This window comes from Gossypium arboreum, chromosome 8 (assembly GCF_025698485.1).
Source record: "Gossypium arboreum isolate Shixiya-1 chromosome 8, ASM2569848v2, whole genome shotgun sequence".
Taxonomy (NCBI): Eukaryota; Viridiplantae; Streptophyta; class Magnoliopsida; order Malvales; family Malvaceae; genus Gossypium; species Gossypium arboreum.
Window position 1 is genome coordinate 37314367 of NC_069077.1, and position 27258 is coordinate 37341624.

At 36.9% G+C, this 27258-nt stretch overlaps 2 protein-coding genes and 1 pseudogene across 2 annotated transcripts; 2 read left to right on the plus strand and 1 right to left on the minus strand.

Annotated features, from left to right (window-relative positions):
- Positions 1 to 10760: 10760 nt before the first annotated feature.
- LOC108469102 (heat shock protein 83-like) lies at positions 10761 to 18773 on the plus strand (annotated as a pseudogene).
- An 813-nt stretch (positions 18774 to 19586) lies between these two features.
- On the plus strand, positions 19587 to 21698 carry LOC108470221 (pentatricopeptide repeat-containing protein DOT4, chloroplastic-like). Its single transcript, XM_017771495.2, has one exon. The coding sequence runs from the start codon at positions 19587 to 19589 to the stop codon at positions 21696 to 21698; it is 2112 nt and encodes a 703-aa protein (XP_017626984.1).
- A 23-nt stretch (positions 21699 to 21721) lies between these two features.
- LOC108470222 (40S ribosomal protein S10-1-like) lies at positions 21722 to 23421 on the minus strand. The gene is made up of 5 exons (XM_017771496.2): positions 23282 to 23421; positions 23142 to 23190; positions 22766 to 23042; positions 22515 to 22644; positions 21722 to 22084 (listed from the first exon to the last, which is right to left on the minus strand). Exons 1-5 carry the CDS (start codon positions 23282 to 23284, stop codon positions 22001 to 22003), a joined length of 543 nt encoding a protein of 180 aa, XP_017626985.1. The 5' UTR covers positions 23285 to 23421; the 3' UTR covers positions 21722 to 22000.
- Positions 23422 to 27258: the final 3837 nt, after the last annotated feature.

The following is a 27258-nucleotide window of genomic DNA, read 5'->3' on the forward strand; positions in this document are numbered from 1 at the left end:
TCACTCATAATGAAAAAGGTAGGACCGTCACATATAGGTTTGGGTCAGCAAGGGAATATTGTGAGTAGCCCATGGCATAGAGAATTGACTCGAAGCAGGTCTATTGAAGATAGTGGGTTAGGAATTACTATGGGCCATAGAGGAGCGAGCCCTGTTGATTTGGATATATGGGAAGAAGCGGGTGCAGCCAACCGAAGCTTGGGGCAATGTGGACTAAATGGAAAGAGTCCCCTAGTTATAGGGTTGGATCACATAAGCCCGTTGAAGGGATAGGACCCGAAGAAAGACCTAAAGAAGAGATTGGTGGAGGTGGCTGGAGAGGGCCAGTCCAGTCAAAGAAGGCTTAAACATGTTAGCAGTTAGGGTTAGAGGGAAAAGGGAGACCTACTTGGTACACGGTGGCGGCGCCTTGACAGAAGAAAGAATCTTTCCCAGTTCATTGGAGTCTGATGTTGAAGAGAAAAGGAGATCGAACCGAGAGGGGCATGCACGAAGTACAGTGCTTGTTGGAGAGAGGGGAGAAGAGGAGACGAAAGAAAAACACTTTGCAGGGGTCGTAGTGGAAGCTCGCTCTCATTCTAGTTAGCAATCGAGACCTGATGGACTGTAGGAGGTGATGATGTCCACAATGAAAGACATATTGGATTCAGGTTGGCATTCGGTGGTGGCATTTAAGGGAAACATTCGCCACGATTCTTCAACGGGTTTACCCGTAGGTAGGCTTGGGGTTGTGGGTCATCGCATAGTGCAAGGAATTTCACGCTCTGGATGAGGTAAGTCTAGAGGGAATAGGCAGGGCAAGAACATTAATAAAATTATTAGGGACAAGGGCAGTCCTTTCAATGCCTCTTCCTCAAGAGTCCCCTAGGTTGAGTCAGTAAGTAACATTCTGGAACTTTTACAAAGTCAGTTCCTATAAGGTTTGGTAACTGAAGTATCTAAGGAGTTGGGCGCGAGCCTAAATGTTCAAGAAAGTGAACGACAGTAGGAATTGAAAGTACATTATAGGATTATTTTTTTTCTAATGAATTCCAATTTATCTTTATTCACTTGGAACTGTCAAGAGTGCGCAAGTGCAAAGTTTTCGCACATTTTTAGAGAGTACAGTATGGAATACAAGCCCGATGTCGTTAGTTTGCTAAAAAAAGAGTCAGTGGCTGTAGAACATATGAGATAATTGCAAACTTAGGATTCCAGAATTCACATTGGGTTGAAGCACGAGGATTTTCAGGTGGAATTTGGATAGGTTGGAAGGATACGGCTCGTCTTGAAATTGTTCAAAACCACCCTCAATTTATTTTGACAAGGGTATTTATAGGGACTCCCGTATAGGTTGTTACGATTGCTTTCGTATATGGAAGTTCGAATAAAACTAGAAGACGATTGCTTTGAAAGCATTAAAAGAAACCATCCTTAATGCTTCTACTCCCCTAGATGGCAATAAGGGACTTTAATGTTATCCTTTCCAAGAGTGAAAAAAAATGAGGCAGTATTGTTGGGAGACGTTGCCCTTATTTTGGAGAAATTTTTTAGTCCAATGAGCTACAAGACTTGAGGTTTAGAGGGTCGTCATTTACCTGGAAGAAAGATGGGACCTTTGAAAGACTAGTTTGAGCTTTGGGGAATTTGGCTTGGATTCGAACTTTTCCAAGGTGTCACATCTTGTAAGAATCGAGTCAGACCATTGACCTCTTTTTACTAACCTCTGTCCAGAGATTAACTTACTAAGAGGATGTTCTTTCCGCTTTTTGGCCGGATGCACCCAGCATCAAAGGTTTTTAAACATCACAAAAGATCTGTGGAACTATTGCGGAGACATGTCTGACTCTTTAGGTAAGCTCACTGTGGCCCTCAAAGAATGGAATAAGAATGTGTATGGGCATATTAGAGTTTATAAATGGAAATTAGTACAATCCTTGAGTCAAATTTAGAAGGAAATGGAAAGGTCGTTCAAACACGTCATTAAAAAGGGAGATGGATATGAGAGAGGAACTTGAAGAGGTTTTAAATCATGAAGAGTTACTATGGAAGCAAAAATCAAAGTGTGATTAGCTCAAGTTAGGAGATAGGAACACAATTTTTTTCTATAGTCGTACAATGTATAGAAGGAAAGTTAATTGCATTAATGCCCTATGTAGTAGGAATGGTGAGTGGTTGTATAATTCAAACGAAATTCAATCTGAAGCATTAGGCTATTTTCAAAAACTATATAGGAAGTTGCCAAGTAAGACGGGGGAGTTACCTCCTAGCCGCTTTCCCCGATTAGAGCAGAATAGCATTGGATTGCTAGGGAAAGAAGTCCCAAATGATGAAATTAAAATGACACTTTTCAATATGACACCATTAAAAGCAACTAAAAGTGATGGATACCATGTGGTCTTATTCCAGAATTAATGGGATAGTATTGGGGGTACAATTTGCGAATGGCTTAAAGTTTTTAAAGGTAGGCCTATTGATCAAGATTTAAATGACACACTCATTGTTCTTATTCTAAAGATTGGCTAACCTAAGGAGATCTCATAATTCTGACCTATTAATCTTTATTTCGTACTCTATAAACTAATTATGAAAGTTATAGAAAATAGTTTCAAGGTAGTATTCCTTAAGATAATTGCATAAGAGCAGGTTGGTTTCATCACAAGACGAAATATCTCTGACAATATCATCATTGCTAAGGAGCTAATTCATTCCATGCGAGGGAAAAACAAGAAATGAATGACTATTAAAATTGACTTAGAAAAAACGTATGATAGAGTTAGATGGTAGTTCATAGATAGCTCTATCCAAGCAATAGAAATACCATATTTTTTACGCAAGGTAATCATGCCTGCCATTTCAACATCTACTATGCAAGTTTTATGGAATGAAGTTCCTACAACAAAATTTAAACCTGCAAGAGGAGTGTGTAAAGGATGTTCTCTATCACCTTACTTATTCGTTTTATGTATGGAACGACTAGGGCACAGTATCAAATCGGTTGAAATCTCCGGTGAATAGAACCCTACTAAGCTAACTAGAATAGGGCCAACTTTATCACATTTATTCTTTGTAGATGATTTGGTGATCTTTTCAACAACAGATATAAAACATGGCTTGTTGATAAAAGACATTCTGGTCCGTTTCTATAGCATTTTAAGACACCGTATAAATGCACAGAAAACTAATATGTTCTTCTCTAGAGGGGTTGATGACACTTTAAGCAATCGATTAAGCGGGCTTCTAGGATTTCAGTAGGTTCAAGAGTCAGGATCATACCTATAAGTTTCGCTTCTACACAAATGAGTTACTAACTCTACCTTAGGGTTTGTAATAGAGAAAGTCAGAGCTAAATTATGTAATTGGGATGCAAAACAGTTGTCTATGGCAGACAAAATTACATTAGCTCAATCAATCCTTCTCTCTATTCCGAACTATTTTATGCAGTCCATGCCAATTTTGAAAGGGGTTTGGAACAACCCTCACCCGTATTCAAAGTCGGAATAGAGTTACGAAGTATTAGCAGATTTACAACACATTTAAACATTCAATTCACATATAATTTTACATTTCATGCAAACATTAATCAAACTCAAGCATATTGTCCTTGTAACGAGCCTACAAGGCCCTAAACATACATTGTGAGTAGTTCGGGACTAAATCGATAGCTCAAGAAATTTTTACTAAACTTAGAAAATTTTCCTCAAAATAGGGGACATAAGCCCTTGTAGCCCGGCTGTGTGTCTCACACGGCCACCAGACACACCCGTGTCACAAGCCGTGTGGGCATTCGAAATGGGAGCACATGACCGTGTCCCAGCCCGTGTCCTACCCCATGTAACTCTTTGACTTGGGTCACACGGCCAACAAACACGCTCGTGTGCCCTAAAAATGGCCATACACGCCCGTGTACCAGACCGTGTGCTAGGCTGTGTTAAACCTGTAGGGTATACTAACTTATGCCACACAGCCAAGTCACACGCTCGTGTGTGAGGCCGTGTGAAGCATACTGACTTGATTTCAAATTCAACATCAGGGACACACGACCTTGTAACACGATCGTGTGTCATACACGGCTGAGACACACGCCCGTGTCTCTGCCTGTGTGGACAAAAATAGGCTATTTACCAAGCCATTTTGCCACTTCAAACTTGCATGTACCTATACAACCCAAATGGTACAATTTTATAGCATATATAGGCATCTAAAACAACCACAGCCAAGGCTAAAATGTTCCATTTCAATATCAACAACTAACATACTTAATATACCATAATTTGCCTATTCAAATCATGCTAATTCATATTTCCAAAGCATTAATGTGTACCACATCAACTAAGTATTTCTTAGCCTAAAACCACAAGCACAACCATTCTCAATTCATCAACCATTAGCTACTTTAAATGCTGCATTCAACAAGCCATTCTCAAGCAAACATGAACCACATCACTAGAAGACATTAATACATATATATACATCACATAATTGCAAAAATAAGCCAACTTACATGGCTAACACAAAACCAAACACTTATTATCTACGAGCCAACACAAATGACCAAAACCATGCTATATATACCAAAATGACTCAAAGTCCCTATACATGCCATATACTTAAAATACCAAAGTTCATAGGTACCGAGTGATAGGTGGATAGTGTAAAGCGATCTCCAACGATCCCCGAATCTGAGCTAGCTTGATAACACTATAAAACACGAGAAAAATAAACAAAGTAAGTTATAAAGCTTAGTAAGCTCGTATGATATAAATTCAATATAATCATAAACACATAATTCAACAATTGATCATAAGTATAAGAATTCACATCAACTAACAAACCTTTCAATTACTCATTCACAAAACTATATACTTTCTTCACTATTTCTTCAATTCAAAGCTAATATGGATTATGAACATACCTGTACCATCTCGTTCTAATCTCATACATGTTATCATCTTTCATTTACCCGTTGAACCATTCAGAATAGAAGTCGGACGCTCAAGGGTCTCACACGATAAGTACCTATACCATGGTCCGTAGCCAAATCAAGGTAGCTTATCTCCGATATATTGATATCATGGCCCAAAGCCAAATCAGCTGATATGCATGGCCTGAAGCCAAATCGGTATAACTCGCACTTGAAGTGCTATATCAAGGCCCGAATCCAACTCAATGTATCCTCTAATGACATGTCACTAACATCCTAAACTATTCCTAAGGTTCAATTGGGATTTCAAATATCGAATCGTCGTCGAATCACAATCATTTATATCCACAATCTCGTATTCAAAATTTATAATATCAAAGCATATGAAATACATTTGTATTGAAATTTATCACATACGAACTTACCTCGAATGTGGAAACGACGAAATAAATCGATTAGTCGATAACTTTAGTTTTCCCCCGATCTAGATCTGAATTCCGTATTTCTTAATCTAAATATATTCAAAATTAACTTATTTAATCATCTATCTATTCAATCCAATCCAAAATATAAATTAGGGTTATTTTACACTTTTGCCCCTAAACTTTCATATTTTTACAATTTAGTCCTTATTACACAAAATCACAAATTCATGAAATTTCTTCAATACCCATGATAGCTGAATTACCATAATGCCCCTAGCAACCCATATTTATGAAATTTTCACACATTTAACCACACATTTTCACATTTTCACAAATAAATCCCTATTTTGCATTTTCACTAAAAATTATTTAACAAAACTTGTATATTTCACAACAAACATTCATAATCTATCATCAAACATCAAAACATGTGCTTATTCATCAATGGAAACATTCAAAATCTTTAATTTTTTTGCAAAATAGTCTTTGGGCTAGCTAGACCTAGTTGCAATGATCTCAAAAACATAGAAATCATTAAAAATTGAGCAAGGAAACACTTACATACATGGACTGTTATGGTCGAAAGCTTCAAACCCTTTCCATGGAGTTTTCAAGGTTAATTTTTGATCAAATATGAACAAACAAAGATGATGGCTTTGTTTTTTAGTTAATTTACTTAAGTCATTTTAAAAATTACCATATTAACCTTGTTTAAAACATTAAAAATCACTTAATATATACCCATAATTGTCCAATCATAATTAAAATGGTATATTTACCACATAAAGACTTTCAGTATTCAATTTCATAGGCATTTGATACCTTTAGCTAATAGAACAGCACTTTTACACTTACGCGATTCAGTCCTTTTTACCAAATTAATCAACCAAATGATAAAATTTCTTAACGAAACTTTCACACAATCACATTATAATGCTGTAGACATTAAAATAGTAATAAAATAATATTTTTACTTCATATTTGTGGTCCCAAAACCACTGTTTTGATTTGACTAAAAACAAGCTATTACAGGATTTGTGAAGAGATTGAGTGATTGGCAAAGCAATCTATGTGAGGGTCTAATTCGTGGAAAAGGAAAGTAGTGTCAGTTGATTGGAATTCTGTATGCCAACCTTGAGTATGTGGCAGCTTGGGCCTTCGATATTTAGAAGACCAAAATGTTTTATTCCTTCTAAAATTATTGGTTTAATCTCGTCTTCAAAGAAGAAGCCCTATCGGTTAGTGTGTTATGCTCAAAATATGAAGTGAAAGAGAGGATCCCTGATAGCATTGTACGAGGGAATTGTGCAACCGTTTGGAGAGGGATTGCAAAGGTATAGTCCTTGTTAAAAGAGAATATGTGTTGGTCAATTGGAATAAAAATCTCAGTCCACTGTTAGGAGGATTCTTGGATCCCTAAAGTAGGACCGTTAAAAACATACATACCTACCATTGACAGACCAATCATAGATTTCTCTCTCAAAGATATGGTAACAGATGATGGAGCATGGAAAAAACCTGTTGAGAAACAAACGAGAAAGATCAACCAAAGTTGTAATAGACCCAGGGGGTAGATAAAATAATCATTCCTTAGCAGAATTTGCTAGGGAAAAAGGGAAAGAACGCAATTTGATTTGATCCTCAGTTACGCCTTGAGGTTTCATGCTGAGACAAATCATATGAAAATTTTTCAGATGTTTGTGGGGATTTTTGTTTTGCAATCCACGAAAATTTGACAATAACTAGATTAAACCTGACTTCAGTTCAAAATCAGTATCCATAGTAGGATATGCAATGCACAATGGCAGTTGTTCTATAGGAGCTTCGGCCAATTGTCGAATCGTTTAAGCCATAGGTTGATGTACTAGATTTGGGTTTTCGTTTACCCTAACGTTAAGCACTTCTTCTGGTAGATCGACTCCTACTCTTTCGCTTTCAAGTGTTTGAGTAAGGTTTTTGTTAACCCTAGACTCAAGTTTATCGTCTACTTCTATTTTCGGCAATGGGTTACTCTGAGTCCTTACCGCCCTTGACTTTTTTTTTTTGTAACTTCGTTTCCTTGCGATTGGCTTTCGCAGTCTTCTCTATTTCTGAATCAAATGCTAGAATACCTAGAGTAGATCTGGTCATAAGAAATAAAAGAAACAAGATTAGTACGCTACCAGTCCTTGGCAACGGCGTCAAAATTTGATACATCGTTGAGAGCACCAAAAATATCCTATCCCTATAAAATAATGAAAAGAATAGTATAAGGGAAGTAAGGTCAAATATTCAGGGACTGGATTTTCACAAGTTCCTGTTCCTCAAGATCCCGGACAGAGTCGTACCCAAGAAAACCTGCATACCTGGGAAAAAATAAAAAAAATAAAATTAAAAGTTTGATTGAATTGAAAATGCGAAAATTAAAATTAAAATTGTAGAGATAAACAAAGTTAAGGAAAAAGAGTTTTTTATGGAGAGATCCCAGCCTCCGGTTGTCTCGATCTGCCTTGGGTTCAATCCTAGGCTTTTCAGTGATCCTTCTCGAATAGAATAAACTAGTTATAGTGGAAGAGAACGCCTACGACCACCATTTCCACTTAGATTTTATACTTACGATTTATAGGAACCTGATTCTAGCCAACCGTCACTTGTGGAATCATCTTACGCTAGATGATCAATTATCAATGGCGAATGCCACGCCATTTTGTCTCTTAGGCTCAACAACCACCGACGCAGTAAGCTAACGAATCGACTGTGCAACCTTCCCAAAACATACAAAGTGGTCGTTCTTTGCACAAGTTGAAAAGATCACCTTTGAAGGAACATGGACGGAAGTGTCTGCCCCGTAATGCAGAGAAATAATGAATACTCGTTGAAAAGGCTAAGTGCGGATTCTAAGCCTCATAAACCCTTTTTGGGGAATTTTGACAACCTTTGGCTAGATAAATTTAGTGGCTCATGCTTTTTGGGGAAAAAGAAATAAACGTAATGAAAATGGAATTTTTATTGAATAATATGAAAGGAACAAATGCTAAGCTTTTTGGGAGAGGGAGTGTTTACAAAAAAGATGAGTGAGATTTGTGTCACTCCGTCCCCTATTTATAGTACTAGGAAACCTAATCTATTCCTAATTGAATTCTAAAAGATAAATAAAAATAAATAAAGATAAAAGCTAAAATTAAATCTAAATAATAATCTTTAACAATTATCCTAATATAATTAAAATTTAAATAGAGTCTTATGTTTATAAAATATCTTCTTTGCACTTTTGCCCCCAAGTCTTCCACACTTTGCATTTTTAGCACCACTTATTTCCTATTTCACATGTTGTCCCATTTTATCTTTAAATTCACGCTTTTTGCCCCTAAATTTTCCTTTTGCATTTCAATTTAGTCCCTACAAGATAAAAAACCATAAATAGCTTAAATTAGTAGGATCATACTTAAAATAAATATGTAATTAATATATAAAAATATGTCATTCTAGAGTATTATCAGACGATGGAGCATGGAATCTTGAGGCTTTTAGCGAACATCTGCCAGAAGAAATCGTTAAAAAGATTGCAAACATTCCTCCTCCGTATCCACTTGTTGGCCTAGATAAAATCTTCCTAGTACATACTATGAATAAGGGCTTTTCAATTAAGAATGCATATCGAATGTTAAAAGAAGACACATGGAATGTCCAAGATGCTAGATGGAGAGTCCTTTGAAAGTACTAGGGACTGCATCGAGTACGCTTCTTCCTATGGCTTGTTTGTAAACAACGATTGCTTACTAATCTGGAATGTGTACATAGGGGTTTTGGACAAAATATATCATGCTTAGTCTACCAACATGAGACAAAAGACATTTTGCATGTCCTTAGGGATTGCCCGATTGCTAAAGATGTTTGGAAGTACTTTGTGCAGGAAGAATACCAACCCTAGTTTTTCTCAAGCAACCTTTCAAATTGAGTTAGGGTAAACTTGGCGAACTCAATGTGGATAATGAGGAATGGAGTTCCTTGGCCTACTCTTTTTGGTTTCTTGGCATGGCGCATATGGAAGAACAGAAACCATTTTGTTTTCCAAGGTCTATCTTGGAACTTTTTAGAAACTATTAAAATATTCGTATGTTAGGCGAAACAATTCAGCAAGGCACATGGTTGGGATCAAAATAGAGAACACAATTTTGTTTATAGATATTCCTTAGGAAATAGTGGAATGGTAGGGTAGTTTCATGTTAGTGTTAGGAAATTAGTTTAGGTAAGGTTTTTTTACCAAAAATATAATTTTATTTTAATATAATATAATAATTATTTTTAGCAAAAACTATAAGAGTTGAAATCATTGCTAAAATTTTGATCTTATAAATTTTAAATTTTCAAAAATATATTATTATTATGTTATATGTTGTTAAAAATATAAAATATAAAATTATTAAATATATTTAACATAAAAGATAAAATAAGTCTAATTCCATAAATTTTAAAATATAAAATTTGAATCTCAATTTTTTTTTACTCTTATTCCATCAAGTCATTTACTCTATTTCAATTTAAAGATGTCTATTTTCACTTTCACATTTTTTCAATAAATATGGATGATAATAATAAAATATTAATTAAAATAACATATTAAAATTACTTTAAATATAATTCTATCAAAGTAAAAATATTTCTCGATGTTTATGATAAACCCTCAAAGTTTAAATAAGAGGATAAAAGTGTTTCATCACGTTAAAATTCACATTCTCTTACAATGACAATAATGTCAATACCAATTGAGTTAAGACTTAATCAATTACAAAATGTTTATTTTTGAAGTATAGAAATGCAAATTTTAGAATACCTGTTGTATTTTACTCATATTTTGATAATTAATTACTTATATTAATTATTTAAAATTAAAATATTTCATTAAAAATAACAATAATTAAAGCATATATTCATTTAAATAAAAAACGTAATAAAGCATCTTTTAATTTGGATATTACGGTGATTTATTCTGCTTATCACAGGATGTATAAAATGATGAAATATTGGATTTAATAATATTTCATTATTAAAATAAGAAAAACGAATTAGATTAGCAAAAACTTGAAAAAATTTCATCCGGAATCAAAATGATCGATCATGAAAAACCCAGTGATTTTCTCGAAAGCCCAGTAAGTTACTAAACCCAAAGATCAGATATATATACGTACATATATGGATGCTAAAAACGCTATGATTGGGCCTTATCTCAGTTATGTAAAACGGCGTCGACGTCAATTTACCATCCGAACCAAATCCTGGAACGAAGATTCTGGAGGAGAAGGGCGGTTTAAGGACAAAATGGGAAAAGACAAGTATAACAAAATCAAAAAGAAAAGTCTAGAACCCGCGCAAAACCAAATTCCAAGACCTTCCCGTTACCCTCTCTCTCTATCATATATATTTCGTCTCTTACTGCTCTTTCTTTCAAGATAAAATCCAAAGCGAAATTCAGAAAGAAATTTCCCAGTGTCATCTTAAATCGTGCGCTCCATTTATTCTTCTTAATTTCCCGATCGTTTGATCTGAAAGTGATGGCGGACGTGCATATGGGATCAGAGTCGGAGACGTTCGCATTCCAGGCGGAGATCAACCAGCTCTTGAGCTTGATCATTAACACTTTCTACAGTAACAAAGAGATCTTCCTTCGTGAGCTCATCAGCAATGCTTCTGATGTACGTCCATGTCCTTAATGTCTCCTAATTGTTTCTACTTTCCTGTTTCTGCTTCTTTGCTATGAGAGAATAAAACAGAGGAACATAATGTTTTCTTTGGATTTGCCTGTTTTTATCGCAGCTTTTAGCTAAATTGGTTCTTACGTATTACCATTTCTTGTTTGGTTATTTTCTTTACTTCAAATCTGGATATGGAGAAAATGGCAATATTTGGAACTAATTTGTATCATGGTTATTTGTAGATGTTGAACAAAAGCTTTCTTCTTTTTCCTGTCTTTTTTGGCTAGCAAGAAAGAACTATTTGTTATTTTCTCTTGTTTGCTTTTTCCGGTTAGAGAGGGATTGATATGTTTGATTTAGAGTATGAAATGCTTTTGGTTTTGGTTTCTCATAGGCATTGGATAAGATCAGATTTGAGGGCTTAACAGACAAGAGCAAGCTTGATGCTCAGCCGGAGCTCTTTATCAGAATCATCCCTGATAAAGCAAATAAAACTCTCTCTATTGTCGATAGTGGTGTTGGCATGACCAAAGCGGGTACGTACTTAATTAGTTAACAATCTTTTCAATTAGAAAGTATAAGTTATTTTTCACCTATTCGAATTTGGGATTGTAACTTGGTATTTTTGTTCAGATCTGGTGAATAATTTAGGGACAATTGCAAGGTCTGGAACAAAGGAGTTCATGGAGGCATTGCAGGCGGGAGCTGATGTCAGCATGATTGGTTAGTTTGGGGTAGGGTTTTACTCGGCTTACCTGGTAGCAGAGAAGGTGATTGTCACAACAAAGCACAATGATGATGAGCAATATATTTGGGAGTCTCAGGCTGGTAGGTCTTTTACTGTCACCCGGGATTTGGGTGGTGAACCTCTCGGCAGAGGCACTAAGATTACCCTCTTCCTTAAAGAAGATCAGGTGAGTTATAATTTGTTGCTAATTTGGTGGTGCATTTAATAATTCTTTGCATATGACTCTTGTTATTGATGTCTTATTTTTGTTTATATATTCTAGTTGGAGTACTTGGAGGAGAGGAGGATAAAGGATCTTGTGAAGAAGCATTCGGAGTTTATCAGCTATCCAATTTACCTATGGACTGAGAAGACAACTGAGAAGGAGGTCAGTGATGATGAAGATGAGGAGACAAATAAGGAAGAGGAAGGGGACGTGGAGGAGGTAGACGAGGACAAAGAAAAGAAGTCGAAGAAGAAGAAGGTTAAGGAGGTGAGCCATGAGTGGCAACTTATTAACAAGCAGAAACCAATTTGGTTGAGAAAGCCGGAGGAGATTACAAAGGAGGAATATGCCTCGTTCTATAAAAGTATCACAAACGATTGGGAGGACCACCTTGCCGTGAAGTACTTTTCTGTCGAGGGACAGCTAGAGTTTAAGGCTATCCTCTTTGTACCCAGGAGAGCCCCGTTTGATCTTTTTGACACAAGGAAGAAGTTGAACAATATTAAGCTCTACGTTAGGAGGGTGTTTATCATGGACAACTGTGAAGAACTCATTCCTGAATATCTGTCTTTTGTCAAAGGCGTTGTGGATTCTGATGATCTTCCTTTGAATATCTCTCGTGAAATGCTGCAGCAGAACAAGATTCTTAAAGTGATTCGAAAGAATCTGGTGAAGAAATGCATTGAAATGTTCTTTGAGATTGCTGAAAACAAAGATGACTACAAGAAGTTCTACGACGCTTTCTCCAAGAACATCAAGCTGGGTATTCATGAAGATAGCCAAAACAGGGCCAAGCTTGCTGACTTGTGTTGAAGTTAGTTCCCATTCAGCCCATGCAGATTCAAGCACGTGAAAATTAATGCACTTATGTTATCCGGGTAAAGTATGTGCAAGAATTCATACACACAAGTTACCCGGGTAAAATACATGCAGCTGAAGGGGTTGATGCTTCTTTTCCGTTTCAGTTACATTTTGTTACCGTTTAACTATGCTTTTGTAATCTAGTTCATTTTGAACTTAGTTTAGTATATGTTTGATGTAATTTGATGGTGATAGAGCTGATCACCAGCTTTGTTTATGTTTGCAAGCAAAATCACCTAGTCCCTATGTAATTAGTGGAGTTAGGTAGTGTTTAGGTAAAGGATTTGTTAATCTTTTGACCAGCCAAATGACTGGTATATGTAATGGCTTTAAGCCAATGTTTCAATGAATGAAAATTATCAGATTTTCTTCCATATGCTCCATCTTTCTTTGCCTTCTAAAAACTTCTAAGTTCTGTTCTTCATTCTTGACAATAGCTAAAAGCTTGAACTCCAAGCATTTTTTTTTTCATATTTTATCCGGGTATAATACGTTGCTGCCGGTGCTCTGCTTGAAATTCTTACTTTACCCGGTTAAAGTGTGTCAAAAACCTAACAATTGGTATCAAGAGCTTTCATCTTAGAGGACCTGTTGTTGAAAATTAAATGGCTTCATCAGGCTTTTCTCCTGCTGCACCACCAGTCTTTAATGGTGAAGGGTTCCACATATGGCAGGTTAAGATGAGGACTTACTGCAGCCTTCGATCGTGGGAAGTTGTCAACACGAGATCTTGAGCTACTCCACTCGAGCCAACCCAACAAAGGCTCAAATCGGACAACATGCGAGATGAGAGGACCAAAAGGCACAAGGCCATGTCATGCATTCAGAACTGTGTTTCTGATGTTATCTTCACTAGAATCATGGCTTGTGAGACTCCCAAGTAGGCCTGGGACAAGCTCAAGGAGGAGTTCCAAGGCACTGAATGAACTAGGCAGCAGCAGTTACTAAACTTGAGAAGAGATTTTGAAAATCTCAAGATGAAGGAAGAAGAGACAGTGAAGCAGTACTCAGACAGGATAATGGCTATGGTCAACAGCATAAGATTGCTAGGAGAACAGTTCAATGAGGCAAGAATTGTGGAGAAGGTGCTCTCAACATTGTCTGAAAGATATGAGGCAAAGATCTCATCCTTGGAGGATTCGAGAGACCTGGCAACCATCTCTCTAACAGAGTTCATTAATGCTCTTTATGCTCAGGAACAAAGGAGAGCCAGTAGAATGGAGGAGCACCAAAAGGGAGCTTTTCAAGCCAAAGCTAAAGCAACCTCAAGTACCACTGCCTATAAGGGCAAGAAGAACTGGAAAAACAGGCCTAAGCCTAATGCTGCAAGAGGAGGAGATCGACTCTGCAGATTTTGCAAAAGACCTGGTCATCCAGAGGCCAGATGCTGGTTCAGACCAGATGCTGTGTGTCAACATTGCAAAAAGAAAGGCCATGTTGAAAGGGTCTGCAAAGAAAAAGGCAGACCTGGCCAAAACCAACAACACAAGGCTGAAGCTCGGGTAGCTGAAGAAGGCAGTGATAATGAGGAGCAGGTCTTTGCAGTCTCCTGCTCAGCTGCTCAGAAGAAAGACTCAAATGGTTGGCTTCTTGACAATGGCTGCACCAACCATATGTCACCAGATGCAGCTATTTTCAAGTCCTTAGACAGAAGCTGTAAAACACAAGTTAAAGTTGGCAATGGCCACTTTATCAAGGCAGAAGGAAAGGGAGATGTGGTTATTCACACTCCAACAGGTAACAAAATCATTTCAAATGTTTTGTTAGTTCCTGAAATTGACAGAAACCTGTTAAGTATAGCTCAATTAGTTAAAGAAGGCTATACAGTGGTGTTCAAAGGAAATCAATGTCAAATTAGTGATCCAAGTGGATCCATGCTCATGTCAGTAGCCATGACAGAAAAGAGCTTTGTTGTGGACTGGAATAAAGGCTTTGATAATGCTTATGTTGTTTCTTCTGAAGACTCCAAGCTTTGGCACCAAAGGCTTGGGCATGCTAACTTTAAGTCTATGGCTCGGATGGTCAGTAAGGAAATGGTTGAAAACTTCACCAAGACAGTTCAGAATGAAGATGTTTGTGAAGTCTGTCAGATGGGAAAGCAAGCTAGGCTTCCATTTCCTGCAAACACCACCTAGAGAGCATCAAGCAAGCTGGAACTAGTGCACACTGATGTTTGTGGCCCCATGAGAACTGAGTCACTTAGTGGCAACAGGTACTTTATTCTCTTCATTGATGATTTTACCAGATACTGCTCGGTTTATTTTTTGAAGCATAAGCCTGAGGTTGCTCAAGTATTTATGAAGTTCAAAGCTGCAGTAGAAACAGAAGTAGGCTGCAAGATAAAGACCATTAGGTCAGATAATGGAACTGAATACACTTCAGCTCAGTTCCAAGCTTTGTGCAAAGACGCTGGCATCAAACACCAGCTAACCAATGTCTACACACCCCAACAAAATGGGGTTAGTGAAAGGAAAAACAGGAGCTTGATGGATATGGCCAGATGTTTATTGTTTGAGAAGAATTTGCCCAAGACCATGTGGGCTGAAGCTGTCAACACTGCTATCTACATTCAGAATAGGCTTCCAACCAAAGCACTTGCTCACAAGACACCTTTTGAAGCCTGGTTCGGGTTCAAGCCATCATTGGCTCATATGAAAGTATTTGGTTGCCTATGTTACAGCCAAGTACCAGCTGTTAAGAGGGACAATTTGTCCAAAAGGGCTGTTCTCGGTATTTTAACCTGGTATAGTATGGTAAAAAAGGGTTATAGGATCTTGGATCCTTTAACCAACAAAATCCAAGTGAGCAGAGATGTAGTGTTTGATGAGAATGCTTGTTGGGATTGGGACAAGAATGAACCTGAAGCTGTCTCTGAAGAACTTGTGGTTGATCAAACAGAGCCTGAAGAAAATAGTCCTGATATGGACATTGATGACATGCCAGTCAGAGGCACTAGACCTTTGGCTGAAATTTATGAAAGGGCTCAAGTTGCCATAGTGAAGCCATGCAGTTTTGAAGAAGCTGAAGCTGATGAAGGCTGGAAACAAGCAATGGTTGATGAAATTGCCATGATTGAGAAGAACCAGACATGGGAATTGGTTCCTAGACCAGTCAAGAGGAAGGTTATTGGAGTAAAGTGGGTCTATCGAGCCAAGCAAAATGCTGATAGGAGCTTGAACAAACTGAAGGCCAGGCTTGTAGTCAAAGGATTCAGCCAGAAATATGGTCTGGACTACCTGGAAACATTTGCACCAGTGGCCAAGCTAGACACCATTAGATTGCTGATTGCCTTGGCAGCTCAGATGCAGTGGAAAATCTACCAGCTTGATGTGAAGTCTGCATTTCTTAATGGCTTCCTTGAAGAAGAGATCTACATTGATCAGCCACAAGGATTTGTTGTGTCTGGCAAAGAACAAATGGTGTACAAGCTTAAGAAGGCATTATATGGCCTGAAACAGGCTCCCAGAGCCTGGTATGCTTGAATTGACAGCTACTTGGTCAGTTTGGGATTTAACAGAAGTGTTAATGAGCCAACACTATATGTCAAGAAGAATGAAGCTGAAATACAGCTTATTGTATCCCTCTATGTCGATGACCTTTTGGTGACTGGAGGAGATCAAAATATGTTGGCTGAATTCAAAGCCAAAATGATGAACATGTTTGAAATGTCTGACTTAGGGCTAATGACATACTTTTTGGGAATGGAGGTGCGCCAAATAGAAGGAAAAATCTTCTTGGGACAGAGAACATTTGCCTTGAAGGTTTTGTCCAAGTTCTCGATGGAGAATTGTAAGCCAACAAGCACTCTTATTGCTGTTGGAATGAAGCTGTCAAGCCAAGGAGATCATGAACCAGTTAATGAGTCTACTTACAGGAGCCTAGTTGGCTGCTTGTTATATTTGACAGCAACTAGGCCAGATATCTTGTTTACTGTAAGTATGTTATCAAGGTTTATGCATTGCTGTAATGTCCAAAGACTTTCAACCAAAGAAAGAGAGTGCTAAGGTACATCAAAGGCACTCTTGACTATGGTGTGTTATTCAACAAAGCTGAAACCTTGAAGTTGAAAGGCTATACTGATAGTGACTGGGCTGGTTCAAGTGATGATATGAAAAACACCTCTGGATATGCTTTTACCCTTGGCTCAACCATGTTTTGTTGGAGCTCAAGGAAACAATCGATGGTGGCTCAATCAACAGCAGAAGCTGAATATGCTGCAGTTGCAAATGCTGTGAACCAAGCCATTTGGCTAAGAAAAATTCTAGCTGATCTTAACCTATATCAAAGGGAGGCAACAGAGATCTTTTGTGACAACAAGTCTGCTGTTGCAATTGCAAAGAATCCTGTTTTCCATGGCAGAACGAAGCACTTCAGCATCAAGTTACATGTGATAAGGGAGATGGAACAAGCTCGAGAGGTGGAGCTGATTCATTGTAATTCAGAGGAACAAGTTGCTGATATCTTCACAAAGGCCCTTGGTGTGTCAAGGTTTATAAAACTGAGAAAGCAGCTAGGTGTTACAAGCATGGAAACTAAGGAGGAGTGTTGAAGTTAGTTCCCATTCAGCCCATGCAGATTCAAGCACGTGAAAATTAATGCACTTATGTTATCGGGGTAAAGTATGTGCAAGAATTCATACACACAAGTTACCCGGGTAAAATACATGCAACTGAAGGGGTTGATGCTTCTTTTCCGTCTCAGTTACATTTTGTTACCGTTTAACTATGCTTTTGTAATCTAGTTCATTTTGAACTTAGTTTAGTTTATGTTTGATGTAATTTGATGTTGATAGAGCTGATCACCAGCTTTGTTTATGTTTGCAAGCAAAATCACCTAGTCCCTATGTAATTAGTGGAGTTAGGTAGTGTTTAGGTAAATGATTTGTTAATCTTTTGACCAGCCAAATGACTGGTATATGTAATGGCTTTAAGCCAATGTTTCAATGAATGAAAATTATCAGATTTTCTTCCATATGCTCCATCTTTCTTTGCCTTCTAAAAACTTCTAAGTTCTGTTCTTCATTCTTGACAGTAGCTAAAAGCTTGAACTCCAAGCATTTTTTCTTCATATTTTATCCGGGTATAATACGTTGCTGCCGGTGCTCTGTTTGAAATTCTTACTTTACCCGATTAAAGTGTGTCAAAAACCCAACAACTTGCTAAGGTACTATTCTACGAAGAGTGGTGACGAGATGACCAACTTAAAGGACTACGTTACTAGGATGAAGGAAGGTCAGAAAGATATCTACTACATTACTGGTGAAAGCAAGAAAGCAGTTGAGAACTCACCTTTCCTTGAGAGACTAAAGAAAAAGGGGTACGAAGTGTTGTTCATGGTCGATGCTATTGACGAGTATGCTGTAGGGCAATTGAAGGAGTACGATGGAAAGAAACTGGTCTCCGCAACTAAAGAAGGGCTAAAGCTCGATGAGGAGTCGGAAGATGAGAAGAAGAAAAGAGAAGAGAAGAAGAAGTCATTTGAGAACCTTTGTAAGACGATTAAAGAGATTCTAGGAGACAAGGTTGAGAAGGTGGTTGTGTTTGATAGAATCGTCGACTCTCACTGCTGCTTGGTCACCGGAGAATACGGATGGACGGCCAATATGGAGAGGATCATGAAAGCCCAGGCTCTGAGAGATAACAGCATGAGCGCTTACGTGTCGAGCAAGAAAACAATGGAAATCAACCCAGACAATGGCATAATGGAGGAGCTAAGGAAGAGAGCAGAAGTTGACAAAAATGACAAATCAGTCAAGGACTTGGTACTTCTACTATACAAGACTGCTCTTTTGACTTCTGGATTTAGCCTGGATGATCCCAACACATTTGCAGGAAGAATTCACAGAATGTTGAAGTTGGGTTTGAGCATTAATGATGATGAAATTGCTGTTGACGACGTTGACATGCCATCTTTGGAGGAAGAGACCAACGAGGAAAGCAAGATGGAAGAGGTCGATTGAGTAGTTAAATGACATATATAGTACATGGAACACCCCCCAAAAAAAAAACATATATAGTCGGTAAATATGCGTGTCCAATAGTTTTATGTTTCGAGTGTAAGTTTATCGGTGGTCATTGTGGGCGGTTTGTATTGGTAATGTTACTACCTAGTTTTGTATTGGTGGGTATGTAAATGCAACATCTCAGTTTACAATACGAAGTTATGTTTGGCTTCCTTTTTTTTCTTACCATTAGACAAGTAACATTAGGCCTCTCGATTCTTGCTTGGCCGATGGTTCGGTTCCGGATTAAGTATACTCATATTTTATTTTTATTTAAATTTGATCCAATTAAAACATGAATTTAAAATTTTATCTAAATTTATTTATATTTGTAAAAATTAAACTAAATTTATTTTATGTCTGTCTATATAATTTTTTATTTTTACAAAATATTTATATGATTATATTTTAATATTTAAAATTTTAATTTTTTATTTATCAAAATCTTTATATATTATCTTAACATGATTTTTATGTGTTTTAAATAAAATAATATATAAAAATAATATATTATATTATATTATAAATTTAAAAAGGATCAAATTAAATTAGACTCAAGTTTTAAATGTTTAAGTCTATCTTGGATTGATGTTTTAAATAAATTTAATATTTTTGTTTAAATTTATTTTTTAAATTTAATGTTTTTGCTTAAATTTTGATTTTGGAGTGGTATAAATTTTAAATTTCGGGCGGGATAGTCTAATTATCAGGTATAAACTGAAATAAGAATCTTTCTCTGGTCATTGGTTGTAAAATTCTTGGCTGTTTCAGATGATCACTGTGCAGAGTTTGCCTATTCTCCAATTTCCTAGACAAGGAAAGAAAACTAAGGATAACAGCCCTTATCGATTGCGAAATTCATTATCAAGCCGTAACTTATCATATCAGCTTTTAGCTCTTGATTCTGTTTCAACAGTCCAATTACTAGGATCATGCACTGGTTCCAGGAATTTAGAATTGGGTTCTTGCATTCACGCCGTAGTACTGAAGTCTAGGTTGCAAACAAGTGTCTTTGTTAACAACTCTCTTCTGGATATGTACACGAAATGTGGATGTATTGAAGAAGCCAAAAATCTGTTTGATAATATGCCTGAGAGAACCGTGGCATCATGGACATCGATGATTTCAGGTTACTGCTACAACGGGTTGCCTGACGAAGGGGTTTCCACTTTTGTTCAGATGCTGGAGAATGAGTACCCCAACGAATTCACGCTAGCAGCTGCTTTACAAGCTGTTGCACAACATTTCAATCCTAGTTTCATCTGTATTTTACACGGTTACATAGTCAAGAGTGGACTTCTCGAAGATAACTTTCTGCAGAACTCTTTGATTAGTGCATATGCAAAATCTGGTATTCTAGAAGATGCAATTAAGCTCCTTGAGAGATTTAGTTCCAGGGATGTTGTTTCTTGGACTTGTGTTATTTCAGGTTCTGTGCTACATGGATTCATGCAAGAAGCGCTTCTAGCATTCTTCAGGATGCAAGAAGACGGCGTTATGCCGAATGAGGTGACAATTTTGAGCATTATACATGCATGTTCCTTCATTGGACGACTGCAGATAATACAATGTGTTCATGGGTTGGTTTCAAAACTGGGGTGGTGTCGACAGGAACTTGTATTGAATTCTATGGCTGAGATGTACTTAACTAACGGGTACTTCAGAGATGGAATACAACTTTTTTCAGGATATTGTTTTTATGGTGAAGAACAATATCTTAACCCGGCGACAATGGCTACTCTCCTGCAGTTTTGTGGTCATTCCAATAATTTGAAGCTGGGGAAAGAACTCCATGGTTACCTAATCAAGCATAGATTTTCTTCTTGTGTTGTAGAAAATTCCCTGATCGACATGTATGCAGAAAATGAGCAAAACGATTCAGTCATTCGAGTCTTTGCAAGGATGAATGAGAGAGACATTGTTTCCTGGAATTCATTGATTACGTGTCTCATAAAAAATGGTGAATTCCATGAAGCCTTAGAGTTATTTAAACATATGCACTGCAACGCTAGAGGAGAGATGCGTCCAGATTTCATCAGCACATTGGCATCCATTCAAGCTTGTTCAAACTTGTCTTCACTCATGCCAGGGCAAATTATTCATGGTTACGTAACAAAAGCTGGATTAATATCTGATATCTTCATTCAAAATGCTTTGATAGACATGTATGGAAGATCAGGCAGGTTGAGTTTAGCAGAGAAAATCTTCAAGGAAATGCCCGCAAAAGATCCAAGTTCATGGAATACATTAATTGCTGCATACGGAATCAATGGAAATGGGAGGCTTGCTCTACAGGCTTTCTCCAAGCTGAATACATCCAGTCCGTACAAGCCTAATGCTATCACCTTCACCAACATCCTTTCTGCATGCTCCCATACAGGACTGGTTGAAGAAGGCTACGAAATCTTCAACCGCATGCAGAAAGAGTGGGGAGTGGAACCAGGTATGGAACATTTTGTTTGCATGGTGGATCTGTTAGGGAGGTCGGGAAAACTTGAGGAAGCGGAAGCCTTTATAAAGGAAATGCCTATTACACCAAGCGATGATGTATGGTATGCTTTATTGGGTGCATGTGGGTTCCATGGAAATATCTGCATAGCTGAAAGAGTAGCAGAGAAGCTGTCTATCCAGGATCCCGAAGGCATAGTTTGGAGGGTAGCATTATCAAACATTCATGCTAGCAGGGGCCAGTGGGAAGATGTTGTCAAGGTTAGGGCTCAGCTTAGACAAGGTATGAAAAAGGATGGCGGATGGAGCACTGTTGAGGTAGAAGGAGTGATGTTCAAGTTCATGGTAAATGATACAAGACACCTAGACAGTAAATCTATCTATGCTGCTGTAAATGGAATCATGAAACATGTAAAAGAATGCGTTATAAATTGATTGTATGCGGTTCAACAGCAGCATTCATGAAACATGTAGAATTATATGTTTGATGAGAGCAGGATTCCATAATGTTACAAGCTTGAATGAAAATTTCAGTACTACAGTGCAACAAACACCACAAAATGTGTATGATCAAATAGCAAAGAAAACATTGGTCCTAAATTCCTTTCGGATGAACCGAAGAGTAGCAATATTTTATAAGCATCAAATAACTAAATTGAAAAGCATAACACAAACTTCTATCAACTTCAACAACCACCTAGACTGACAAAACTATCTGTCATGAAAAAGCATCCGTCTCAAGGAAGACCTGCACCACCTGCAGGTCCAGCACCACCATAACCACCACCTCCTCGACCAAAGGCAGGCCTTGTTCCAGGGCCCTGCGAGTTCACATGTAAGAAATTATATCAGCCTTTATATTATTAGAAACATAACCTCATCTATCATCAATGGGTACACATGTTTTCAAGCAATCATATAAACATTTCATCCTTCAAAGTGAAATAACTAGCATCTAACAGGCACAAATCTTCCAAGAGCAGCCACAAAAGTAACATTAACATCACAATGAAACTAATCTTAAGCCACCAACAAGCAATCACAACTAACCATGACTATGCGTACTTCTGATCAAATTTGAGATGAATAGAGTTCAGAAGAGGCAAAAAAAATGGTTCCAAAATGGACAAAGAAACTCAGATAACTAAGATAAACACCATAAATCATTATGTACAATCCAACACTTCGCATGCATTTGAACCATCAGCTATTCATACGTAATAAGTTAAAAATTTATAAAAGCAACATTACCCTGAATGAAGGCTGATAGTCAGCCGGAGCTCCTCCCTTGTCGCCAAAATCACCTCCTCCTCTTGGACCTCCACGGTAGCCATCTCTGTCACCAAATCTCCTCTCGCCGTCACCAAAGCGAGGAGGACCACTGATTCATAACCAACAAAACCCACAATTACAAAGAGAGAAATTTTCATCAAATTCTATATGGAAAAGAAAAGCCTAACTTTTTCATTAAATAAAAGAGCAAAGAACTCCAAAACTATTACCGTGGGCGGTCACCAGGAGGGCCCATGGGACGACCAGCGGGCTTAGCTTGTTTCTTCAAAGTAGCGGGAACAATCTCAGAAGGAAGATTCAGATATGTCCTAAGGAACTCAATGCCATCATTGGTAAGGTACCAGTAATAATGCATCCATGCAAAAGTTTCACGCACGTATTCTTTTGACTTGAAGCTTTGCATCAGCTTTATTACTTGAAGATTGGGAACATCAATTTCTGGGTGCTTCGCCAAGTTGTAATCTTTCTTTGCATAGCAAACACCCTCTAGAAAACAAAACATAAAATCCCAGATTTTAAATCCAAATATCCAAATGAAATACAAAATTCGAAATCGATATGGGAATTATTTTTTTATTTGGTTACCTTGAAAGAGGTACTTGGAGATCTCGCGGCGGTTCTTCTCTGGAATGATCTAGAAAGCAACAAAACAAACGTATTAAAGACATTATTTTGCAAACATTCTAAAAAAGCAAAGGAAAGAAGTAGAAAGCGAGAGATAGTACCATGGCTGCTATGAGATAGGAGGAAGAGGAGGCGGCGAAGATAGTCTGCTAAAATGGAAATTTTCCTTTTGCTTTATTCCATAACAACAGGAAAATAAACCCTAGCATAGGCTATTTTCCTTCTTTTATTATATTAATTTTTCGGCGTTGGGTTTTATTTTGGGCTATTAATTAGCTTTTATTATCAGGCCTAAAATTGGAATTTGGGCTCAATGTTGGAGAACCACCACTATGATCTAGCCTTATGTATGATAATGATGATATAAAAAGATCATGACACACCCATAATGTCCATAAAAAATTATGTAAAAATGAGATATGACATACCTATAATGTCATTAAAAAATCGATGTAAAATATATTTTGATTGAAATGAGATGGTTGAGTCTCATTATCAAAGGTGAGTATTTATTTAAAATTTATATAAAGATATATAAAGATAAAAATATTTTTATAATAATATTTGTTATTTAGAATAAATTTTAAATTTATATATAAATTTTAATCTAATATATAATGTGATACACTAATTTTAATTTGGTGTAATTGTGTATATGAGATCTTAATTTTGACTCAATTTTCACATTCTACTGCTATTTATGTAGCATTACTTTTATTATGTTACATGGAACTTGCTAATGTGATAGTTTATTAAACTAAAACATAAAGGAATAAATTTAAATTAAATATACACATTTTTATTATTGTAGTAAAGGGAAAATAGTTTAAATTTATGTGAAAATAATTTAAATAATTTCTCCAAAAAGTAATATAATTTAAATTTATATGCATATAATTAAAATTTACTATTTTATTTTTAATTTAATAAAATTCCATATGATCAATTTTCATGTGATTTACGAAAATAGTGTCACATAAATAAGTTGATAGTTTTTTTTTTTTTAAAGTTAGGAAAGTGAAGATTATTTATAAATTTACAACATCAGTCAAGATAGGTTGGTGAACACATAAAAAGGGTAATCAAGGTTTTAGTACATGTTAATGGGTGAACCAAGACTAATTAGTAACTTTGTTTCCATCCCTTCTAGTAACAACCTTACAAACATTAAAGGAAGACACAAGCTTTTTACAACCATCAAGGATCAATTTAAGCTTAGAGAAGTCTTATTCGAACTATTGAGCCCTTTGATGATGTGTAGTCCGTCATCTTCAAAGATGATATTTGATAGCCCTAATCAGTTTCTAAAGCCATATAAGCAGCCTTAGCTTCAACTAAATCTTCGCAATTAACATAGGATAATTTGAGAGTAGTACATCCTGAGATGAAGCCTTGATGGTCATGAAAGACAATCCCAACTCCTCCGTATTTTTGAGATGTGTTAAATTTAGTGTCAAAGTTCACGTTGATGATATGGCTTATTGGAGCTTTCCAAGAACATCTCGTGGCTCTTTGTTGATTGACCTTGTAACACCCCTTACCCGTATCCGAAGCCGGAACAAGGTTCGAGGCGTTACCGGATTTAAACATCCACAAGCATGCAAAACTGGGCCATAAAATTTTCGTTCAAATTAAAACTTTTCAAATACATGTATATCGTCCCTTATACTGGCCTTCGAGGCCTAAAACATACATTGGGGTGGTTTGGGACTAAACCGAGAACTTTTGATAAACTTTGGACAACTTAGCAATTTTCTTGCTTTGGAGAGTCACACACCCGTGTGTGTTGAACCTTGTGATCACACACGCCTGTTTGGCTTGTGGCACGCCCGTGTCCTCAACTCGTGTAACTCTCTGTTTGTGACATCAGCAAAACAATTTGAACCACATGGCCAGGCCATACGCCCGTGTGTTAGGCCGTGTCCTCCACACGGTTGAGGCACATGGTCGTGTCTCTACCCGTGTGGCTAACACTTAGGCTATTTTCCAAGCCTTCATGTTTCCCATAAACCCTTACAACCATATATACATCAAACTCACAACTCATGGCATCATTTTAGTGATTAAACACCGATTATAAGACACATTCAACATTAGCTCGTCATTATACATATGTTCCACCTACTTATGATAAACATGTCTAGCTACATTATTACACATTCATTTGACCTTGTCATCTCATTAATCACTTCTACCATTAAACTATGGTTAATAACTTATACATCAAACATCCATGTTCAAGGCACTATCATCTTATTACCATATTACACGTTTAATTCATGGTCATGACCACCTCGATTGGTCATAAAACATGCATTCAACACCCATGACATTACCAACCATGCATGGCAAACAAACATATTTATATAATCACATCATATGCATTAAAATGTAACATGATTAGCTAGACTTACAAACCATAATCAATATGAGCCACCTCTCATGGCTATATACAATAGCTCGATATAGGCCAATACATTTAGCCTAATCATAATAACACATGTCATAGAACTAGGTCCCTATACATGCCACTCACTTGATATTTCTAACATATGTATCAATACTCCAGAGGTATTGGCTTGATAGTGTGATGCTGCCTTCGACGATCTCCAACACCGAGCCGACCTGACAACACTAAAAGAAATGGAAAGGAGGGAGTAAGCTGTACGCTTAGCAAGCTCGCATGAAAAATAATAAGCAATGTATTAACATGTTATTTTTCAATTCCTCTCTATTTATTCAAAGTCCAGTTAAGCTATTTTCTAGAGTCATAGTCACTAAATTATTTATATCTGGAGCTACAGGACTCCAAATTGAGAACCACTAATTTTCCCAAAAACTAGACTCACATATCTTCTTACCAAAATTTTTTTAGAATTTTTGGTCTAGCCAATAAGTATAGTTTATTCTTTAAATTTACCCCTGTTTTACTATCGATAGTTCCAACCTCTCTTCACTACGAATTAATTATCTCATAGTACGGGACTCGGATGATGCTCCCATCTATTTCCCTTGAAAATAGACTCATTAATGATTTTAAGCATATAATTTATAACCCATGATTATTTTTGTAAAAATTCTAGTGATTTTCCCAATTCGGAACAGGGGATTCCAAACTCATTCTGACTCTATCTCACAAGAATTCAAATATCTCATAATATGAAATTCTTTTTCTTACAATGTTTCCTTTATATGAAAATAGACTCAATAAGCTTTTATTTAATATCTTATTCAACTTCTAATTCGATTTCCACCATTTTTTGTGATTTTTCAAAGTCACATAACTGCTGTTGTCTAAAACTATTTTATTACTAAATTTCACTCTTTCATGTTTTCTTTGTAGTAACTTTCATTGTAACATTTACTCCATATCAATCTTACCAAAGTTCGATCACATATCGAGCACATTGTTCATAAGTTTACACATACAAACCTTCACTTATTCACCACATAGTCATGTTCATATGTATTTTCACTTAGTAAATTTCCCGTTGAACTCATCGGAATAATAACAGATACCCGGTGGCCCGTACATATTAACACCCTTGTAACTAAAGCTCTCTGGTACGCATAGTAGCCTGCACTTAGTACTACACATGTGACCTAACAATCTGGTACACGTAGTAGCTTGCACTTAGTACTACACACGTGACCTAACCATCGGAAACACATAGTAGCCTGCACTTAGTACTACACACGTGATCGAAGCTATCGGGTACGCATAGTAGCCTGCACTTAGTACTACACATGCGACCTAACAATCTGTAACACGTAGCAGCCTGCACTTGGTACTACACACGTGACCTAAAACTGTCTTAAACACAGAGTAGCTTGCACATAGTACTACACATGTGTTCTCAAAACGGATCATTCATATCTTTTCTATTCCGAAGGCCCAATCGGGAAATTCTTCACTTTTCAACATTTTACTGATTCATTCTTAGTCAATTTCAATTCGTAATTTACATCAAATGATCATTCTATAGGCAGCTACATATCATATAATAACAAAAGATAATAATATAAAAAAAGAATCGATATATTATTTACATACAAACTTACCTTCCTTTTCACTCTT